Here is an 8987-nt window from a genome sequence, read left to right on the forward strand (position 1 = left end):
AAATCCCCCCCACCCCTCTCCAAAGTGTGGTCCTTATGAACCATGCGATGGCTCATCTTTGCTCAGTTGGGGCCACACTGTATGAAAAACATGTACCAGCTTTGCCCCTGAGACCAAAGCTTATTTAATATTTATTTTTAAAAAGAACTAACGTTTGTCGGAAAGCTCTCCCCTAGTCACTAGAATTAAAGAAAACTTCAAGGACTTTCAGAGTATAAAGTTAGGAGTAACAATTTAAAAAGTTGTATTTTTATATGACTACATAAATGTCATGTGAATACAAATGTCTACTTGCCAAGAATCTCTGTAGGGTCTGCCACGGGTCAAACACCTAAGGTTCACTACATATGGCCAAGGAAAAAGAAACAGGACATTAACCTTCTGTTATTTCATTTGCCCTGCATATATCCCAAAAGTATGAACTGGATTCCCTGTCCACTTTTAAGGTTTTCTTTTATAAGTTTCTTTTCTTAGTTCACTAGAGTAGTTCCTCTCTGTTGCTACTATCTTTAGTAATGGTAGGTGAAAAACAATGGCTCTTATCTGCCAGTGAGAATGGGGCTTAAAAACTACAGATGGGAAATTATATTTTTAGAAAATAATAAGCAAACAAATTTGATAAATGTTAAGTGCTCTCCAACTTCAAGAACTTCCAAAGACAACCATATTTATCCATAGTTGTAATAGCAGAAAATTATCATCTATGAATGGCAAGCATTCATATCATAAAGCCACAGAAGTTGTCTTTAAAATGGAGGAAAGCTTTCATTTACTCAAATAATATGCCATTTAAATAGTAAAAGTGGGATAAAACTGAAGTGAAAATAGCTCATTTCCTTGCTCCTTTGTGGCCAGAATGTGAATCATGGTTACAAAAGAGCTCTTGGGGCAGTTCACCCACGTGCACCGTGTCCCATGTGACCTCTCCCATTACAAACCCACAACACTCATGACAAACCTAGAAGGTCCAATATCTGTGTGCCAGCTCCCCTACAGCTATACCGGGATTGCGCTTCTTCAGAATGTGGAAGGGCCACTTAACAGATGACACATCAAAGTGACTGGATCCATGGCAAGGGAGAGAAGCAGTGCATTTGTGATCTTGAATTGTTTCCTCTTAGACATATCTCTGCCTCACATTTAGAAAAATACTCAGGATGTACTTTAAAACACACACACACAAAGCACTCTGATTTCCAACTCTCAGAACAGCAAAGCAAAATTCGATACGTCCTCAGTTAAGATTTTAGTTTTCTTTTCCCTAAAATCCTTCTGGATACAGAAGGAAAGATGGTAGCAACATAGTAGAAATAGGGAAGGTGGGGCGTGGGGGGACTATTTAAAATGCAAAATGAGGAGTAAAAGGCTTCAGCTTTGAGCCCAGAGGTAAAGAGGGCAGGTTTCTCAATCCTGCAAAACTAGAGGCAAGAATAATCCCCTCTCCATACTCAGGATGTGAAGTGTGATGTAAGAAGTTGGGCTCATACGCTACACTGGTTTGTTCTGCTTCTAATCTCAATGAGAGCTGAACACAAGGACTAAAGCCTTGCTCCTCAATACGTGAAGCCCCTGCCACACTCAATCAGACTCTGTATTCTAACAAGACGCCGGTGGGGGGGGGGGGGAATTCGTAGGCACACGCAGGTGAGAAACGCTGCTCTGGAGGACTTGTTAGGAGTTGGGTAGCTTATCCCTTCCTACTGAGGGTGTTTACCTCTCCACTGCAAATACATTCACCCCCATTTCCAGTCCTACAACTTCTATCACACTTGGAGAAGAAGTTTGAACTTTGAGTGCCTGTTCTGCCACTCACTAGCAAGTTATTGAACTTCTCTGAACAACCTCTCTCTACCCAAAAAAAAGAAACAAACAATTTTCCAAGGCCGTTGTGAGAATTAGATGAGACAGTAGTGCAAGAATGCCCAGGAATGTGCCCAGCACAAGGCTGAAAACTACATCTGACTCAGTAAGAAAACACAAGGTCTGCAAACATTGTTTTAGCACTGAAAGAATAATGCCGATTCTCCAAAGTTGATATACATCGCATACAATTCCAACAAAAATCCCAACAGATAATTTTAATTATATCAAATAAGCTTAAAGTCCACTGGGAAAAAGAAACCCTGACTAAAACAAGAAAGGCAGGTGCTTTGAAAGAACAGAAGAACAGAAGAAAGAGTACATAAGAACAGAAAGAACAGAAGAAAGAGTATATAAACTCTTATTTAAAACAGCCTATAAAAATTTGTTGAACTGTTGTATAGTAACAGCATAAATGAAATCAATGGACAAACAATAAGACAAACGTAAATGGTAAATATGACATACTTACTGAATATGAATTATAAAATGAAATAACATATATGAAATATATACGTGTCTAAAGAAAATGATGCTCATGCTCATTGGAGAAGAGAGGAAATAAAAAACAAAGCAACAGTAAAATAACACTTTAAACCTTTCAAGCCGACAAAAATTTCAAAGTGCCCTAACACCAACAAGATGGCAAGAAATATTTGTGTGCATATAATGGGGTGTATCGGTGTTCTTCTTTCTAGGGAACAAATTCCCCGGGCGGGATTTCTGGGTCAAGGAAATGTAGCAGTGGTAGCAGTATTAATCCCAGGAATAACAACTGCTGCTATTACCACCACGGGGGTTCCTTTGAGTGAGCACTCCACCTCCTGATAATCTACTTGAGCGTCATTACTGTAGCAACAGCGGTAACAAACACAAGTACTACTACCTACTGTTACTGCCACCACATAGCACATTTAGGCACCACTGTTCAAACCCCTTGTGTACATTAACTCTAATCCTCAGGACAATGCTAGAAAAGAGGAACTATCATTCCTATTTCACAGGCTAGGAGACTGAAGCACTAAATGTGACTGGCAAATGGAAGAAGAACTGTATAAAGATTAGCTCTTTTGTTGTCGTCTGTATCACATATCCTCCCACAAAGCAATCCCACTCCTGCCACTTGAACCCACATGAGAAAAAAACCATTTTAACAAAAATATATTGTGAATATACATATAAATGTACACGAATGGGTATATGTGGACAGGTATGAGTAAATACATCTTTGTACACAATTTTAAAAGATACAGAGGTTAACACGGATTATTTTGTTGGAGGGGAAGTTGGCAGAAGAAGAGGGCTGGAGAAAGGGGGAAGGGATCTCAATAAATAAATAAAATACACCCACAGAAAATGAGAAGGCTGAGGTACAGGATAACAGCAAAGACATGACATTTTACATTTTGGGGCAATAGAAAGAGCCCTGGAGGAATTTAAGAAATAGGTTTTTTGAAGCAAATTCAGTAGTCAGAAGAGCAATATTTTTGTTCAAAGATTGAGGTTTCTTTCCTCCCACATAATACAGATTATTAAGAAAATTTCCAAATCATTGTTCTTTGGACAACAACAAAAGTCCTAGTAATTTCAAGACTGAGAACACAGTAATCATTCACGTAAAGGCACTCTCCGGGAGCGAGAAAGCTGAGTTCTGCTACAGGAACTGTCACCATCAGGCCATCTGACCTCTGACCAGTCACTAACCTACCCTTAGTTTTCTCATTCACAAAGTAAGGAAGTTCAACCAAGTCATCTTTAAATTCCTTTTTAGTTATAAAAGTATGATGATTCTATAATTAAAAAGCATAAAGTAGAAAAGTGAAAAACCAGTAAATTGAAGTGATAATTACCACACATTAAAAAAAAAAACCACAAAGTTCAAAATCTTAGTAACTTTATAGCTAAGTAGGTGATTTAATGATCCATTGAAAAAACGTACATATTTAGAATTAACATCTGCAATGAGATCAATTAGTGATTTTACGTTTCCAAGTGGTGAATTTAACTATGCAATGATTTCTAATTCTCATGTAGAAAAAAAAAAGTTGCCAATTTAGATGTCTTTTCAGATTACTCACGGAAGGAAGGCTTAATTTGTCACTTCAAAATGGAGCCACCCATAGGGACTAGTTGAAACCAAAATGTCATCCTCTAGAGACCACTTGCTCTAGCCTTATGAAAGGAGGCTGGTCAATGCCAGCCAGTTGGCCAGATAAATAAACCACACATTAAAATTCTAACAGAAAATTTTGAATATAAGTTATTAATAGAATACAAAATTGGCAAAAATTTACTTGCTTAAGGATGACAACTTCTTGAAGCAACATTAAAAGTTTTAATTTTTATATTTTCCTCATAAATTTTATAAATAATAATGTGATTTATTAATAACACTTAATGAAAATTTATGCCTGGGTGCAAAGCATAGAAAGTCACTAGCTCATACAGCATAAAGATTTCCATGAGCTTGTTAAATTTTATGTATTTTATTTCCTTAAATGGTTATGGGATTTTCCAAAAGCATACACAAAATTCCTTAAAACTTTGCCAACTTAGAAATAGTTACATGAAAACCACCTTTGCAGCCTGGATGGAATCTCTACCGGTAGAAAAATCTACCCAGTCTTTCGATAGGCTATCTATGTATGAATTCTCACGAAAACATAGTAAGACTGCTTTACGCCAACCAGATTTTATAGGCTAGGATGACGTAAGGAAACAATTTATGGCTTGGACAGTTATCTGAAATTCCTGAAAACAAGCAGTTCCCTAAGTAGTGTGCCATAATTTTCTTATCTACAAGCACAAGCACGTGCATTTATTTATATCCCCAGCTTAACTTCAAGTCTAATTTTACTGCCACCAGTATCCAGGCGTCGATTTCTTTTTTCTAATTACAAATGGCACTTCAGCTAGATCAAAGGCATTTTAAGGTCAAAATGGACTTCTCTGAAAAAGAGAGTGTGTGATCCTCTGTAATTAATTAATGTTTAGCCATGCCCTTTGGCGCATTAAGTGTGGCTGGAGGAGACCGAGTCCAGCCGTCCCCACCTGTTGGTGCAGTGGAACTGTTCGACTTACCCAAAAGAGCAGATTGAGGGCATAGAGAAGGCAGCGCAGGCACTTCACGGAATCTTCTCTGGCCATTGTGAGCCCCGTATGGGAGAAGCCCCATCCTTTCACCACATCCTACTCTCACCGGCAAAGTAGCTGCGGTCTGCAGGGGGCGGGGAGAACAGGGCACTTCTCATCACCGCGCTCCTCGCCCCCGCCCCCCCGCCCCGCAGCCCACCCCTCCTCTGCAGCTCTCAGCTGGGTCCCGGGTCCGGCCCGAAGCCTAGGTCATTTGAGACATCGCTTCATCGAAAATCATTTGTTAAAGTTGTAACTGTAACCTCAACTCCCCTAAAGTTCCAAACCGGCTTCAGATAACACCTGCTGAGAAGAGAAAAGATTGACTCCCGGATGAATGAAGGCACACAGTAAACTCCCGTTCTCGGGGGACGCGCGGCGGTGTCCTCTGCATTCTGATGAGACGCTCTGGAAAACGTCCCTCAGTCCACGCCCCCCCCCCGGGGGGGACAGCTCAGCTCGGAACCGTCCCGAAGGTTGGAAACCGCACTACCCCTGGGAGACGTCACCGGCGCCGCCGGCGAGTCCGCGGGTGCGAGCGTCCCCCGCATTAGGACAGCTCCCGGGCCCCCCAGCTCTCCGCACCCCCCACCCCACCCCGCCGCGCAAGTGTCAACAGGGGGCACTGGGGGGGGGGGGGGGCGAGGCGCTGAGCTGGGATTCCGCCCCGCGACTAGGGTTTCTCGGGGAGAACGTGAGAAATGGTGCTCCGGCCCGGAATGATGGATTAGCCTGGGGCGGGGGCGGGGAGGGGCGCGGGGGAATTAGGGCCGGTGCAGCTGTGCAGACGCCGGGTTAGTCACTCACGGCCCCCTCCCCCGGCCGCGGCCGCGACCCCGCGCCGCCGGAGCAGCACAAAGCAGAGCGCGGTCCCCCGCCCCGCCACCGCGTCCGCGCGCCCCCGGCAGGGCGCGGTGGGGGGGGCGGGGGGGGAGCGCCGGCGGCGGGGGAGCCCCACCGCCAGCCTCTAAGTAGTTTAGCACACAGCGCCGGGGACAGCCGCCGGCGGGCTGGCGGGACGGCCGGCTGGGGAGACGGGAGACGTGCGGCCACTCACCGTCGGCGCTGGGCTCCGCGCCCCACTCCCGCCGGGGGACGGTCGCGGACGCACTGCGGGGGCTCATCGGGGCAGGGACGCTCCTCCCGGAGAGCCAGAGGGCTGCATTGGCTCAAGGAGGAGACGCTTCCTTCTCTTCCTCTCCCCCGCCGCCGCCGTCGCCGCCTCCTGGGAAAAAGAAAAAAAAAAAAAAAAAAAAAAAAAAAAAAAAAAGAGTCCTGGGCAGCAGTTGCTGGAAAGTCTCTGTTAAGCCACCTCCCAGCGCCTCTGTCCCTCCCAAGTCCTCGCCAAGTCCGGACGAGGCAGCGGCGGCAGCCAGGGCCAGCTGCACAAACTCTCAGCGCATGCTCCGGCCGCTGGCTGCCCGGGTTGGATCCGAGTGGGTGTTTCTTGTCCCTTCACCCGGCGTGAGCCCCTCGAAGGGACGCCTCACCTCTATGAGACGCGGCCCAGAAAGAGAGAAAACCTATGCACTGCGGGGAAGTCCGCGCAGTAACCCCCTTTAAAATGGTGGTGTCCGAGGAGGGGAGGCTGGGTTATAACCATAGGGAAACAGGCTTTTATTATATGAAAATATTTGTGTTTGAGAAGGGGGGGCGAAGGAGTGGCCCAACCCAATTCCTGCAATGAGAAACTAGTTTTCACAACCTTTCTGGAACCACCTCCTGTGATTTGTCACTAACATGGTGCCCTATGATCCTTTTTATTGCTTTGTTGCCCTCCTGATTTAAAATTTAAAAAATAAAAATAAAATTGACAAAAATAAAAAGAGTTCTTTCCAACTTCCATGGTGCACTGACAGCATTTATGTAAACACCAGAGTAAACGTGTCCGGATCTGATATCCAGAATAGAAAGAAAGAACATTTTTAACTCTTTCACAAGTAACCCAAAGGTTCCAAAATTTTCTCCCAATAAGATTGTCTGAGTTTTAACTGGGTGTTTTATCTTTTTATTTACTTTTTTAATGTTTTTATTTATTTTTGAGACAGAGAGAAACAGAGCATGAGCAGGGGAGGGGCAGAGAGAGAGGGAAACAGAATCTGAAGCAGGATCCAGGCTCAGAGCTGTCAGCACAGAGCCCGATGCCGGGCTTGAACCCATGGACTGTGAGATCATGACCTGAGCTGAAGTGGGATGCTTAACCCACAGAGCCACCCAGGAGCCCCTGGGTGATTTATCTTGAATTGTGTGCAGAGTAACGGGTCTTTAAATTTGTTTTTAAACTAGAAATTCAGGAAGTATTAAAGTAACAATAGGAGACTGTCTTTCCAAAGTACCTTTCCTTTGGGAAGTAAGAAGTTTCACACTTAAAAAAAAAAAAAATCACTCAATCATAGTTTCCATATAAAACGTTGATGTTTTGTGCCCCATGATAGTTCACATTTCTATGATTACTTTTGTGCACGTCGTGTGGCAAATAAAACTAGACTAACAAATACAAACTCCATGAAACATAAGCAACATCTTTGGGGAAAACCTCATAATGGAAGTCCTTCTTAAATTTCTTTAGGGGAAAAAGAAGAAGTTTGCAGTGCTGTGTCTATCATCTCCTGTCTGGAGTCAGTAGCCGCATGACCAGAGTGACGAGACACACGCTCTCATTTGGGTAGAAGTAAAACCAAGACTAAAAGAGAAGCTGAGAGTTCCAGGTTAGGGTCAGGAAAATTCTTGGTAAGCAAGTCACTAAGCCAAATGTAAGGTAGCAAGCCCAAAAGAGCACAAAATAGCCATCCACACAAAAGACCAAGAAAAACATGCAGTAGTCCATCAGATGACTCTACTCTGGCAATAAAGTATCTCCTAGAATCGTGGATAAGAGGAAAGTAACCTATTTTTTTATCCTCTAGCAGTTTCTGTGCAAATTAGGATGGACCCCAGTCCTCAGCAGGGGACTACTGAGAATCTTGCCATCCGAACACTGTTGGTGTCACACGTTCCTGTGAGAGGCAGAACCATCCCCATGTTGAGGGGCGTCTATGAGTGCCATTATAACTAACAAAAAGGAGTGCAAAGAATTCCCATGTCACTGAACACAGCTCCCCCTCTATTTTGAGAAAGCAGTAAGGTTGCCTTTTCATAATTCATAAACTTTTAAGGGCCCTAGAATAATAAAATTTTGGAGGACAGTGCCTTAGAAGTATATACACCCCACCTCCTTTTGATAAATAAGGAATATGGAACCAAGAGAAGTTAAGGAAGCTGCTTAGTGTTACACCTCAGGCTAAATCAAATTCCAAACTACAATCCAGAGTCATAATTTTTGAGCACGCTAGTTCAGTGATTCTCAAAAGTGCTGTACCTTTGAATCAGTTGGAGAGTTTTGAAAAAATCCTTAATGCTTAAGCCTTACCCCATACCAATTAAATCAGAATCTCTGCAGATGTGGCCTAAGCATCTAGACTTTTCAAAGTTCCCAAGTTAATTTTACTCTGCAGTCAAGTTTGAAAACCATTGCGACTAGTGATTTACAGATGCCTGAAAACCAGCAAAGGAGTCTCTTCAGGTTTCGTTGGACCAAATCCCTCATCTGTGAGCTGATAAATTGGGATTAATATCCCCATTTTTCATGTTAGGTAGAAAACAGAGCTGCTATAATATTCCTGGTAAATGGTCATCAGTCTGGGAGTCAATACTTCAGGAGAGGAGTCCTCAATACCTTTGAGGCATTGCGGTACTAGGCAGTTCTGACTGTTTAAACCTGACCCCACCTCCCTTTATCTTATATCCCTCAACTTTAGTTCTGCTTTGTAGTGTCCACAGCATGAGCAGTCCTCCCATCTGGCAGCCGTCAGCTTCTTAAGGGCAGCGGCTCTTCCCTCCTTCTCCAAATATTTTCTTCATCAGGATTATAGGAGCACGGTAAGACTTGACATCACAGCTGCCATTCTGTGGGCTCTATATTTTTCTCTGTGAGAATAACTTCTTTTGCGCACGAA

At 43.7% G+C, this 8987-nt stretch overlaps 1 protein-coding gene across 2 annotated transcripts in view; it reads right to left on the reverse strand.

Annotated features, from left to right (window-relative positions):
- The window catches only part of TSPAN12 (tetraspanin 12), a 64982-nt gene extending 58371 nt beyond the window's left edge, over positions 1–6611 (reverse strand). The window contains exons 1-3 of one of the 2 annotated variants that reach the window (XM_060632970.3): positions 6483–6611; positions 6050–6217; positions 4942–5077 (exon numbers count right to left, since the gene is read on the reverse strand). In XM_060632970.3, coding sequence (XP_060488953.1) covers positions 4942–5007 — 66 coding nt within the window. In that variant the 5' untranslated portion in view covers positions 5008–5077; positions 6050–6217; positions 6483–6611. Of the gene's footprint in view, positions 1–4941; positions 5078–5295; positions 5525–6049; positions 6218–6482 lie in introns of those variants that run through there. The other variant, XM_060632972.3, reaches the window with a different exon arrangement.
- Between the last annotated feature and the right edge of the window lie 2376 nt (positions 6612–8987).

The sequence above is a fragment of the Panthera onca genome, chromosome A2 (genome assembly GCF_046562875.1).
Source record: "Panthera onca isolate mPanOnc1 chromosome A2, mPanOnc1 haplotype 2, whole genome shotgun sequence".
NCBI classification, from domain to species: domain Eukaryota; kingdom Metazoa; phylum Chordata; class Mammalia; order Carnivora; family Felidae; genus Panthera; species Panthera onca.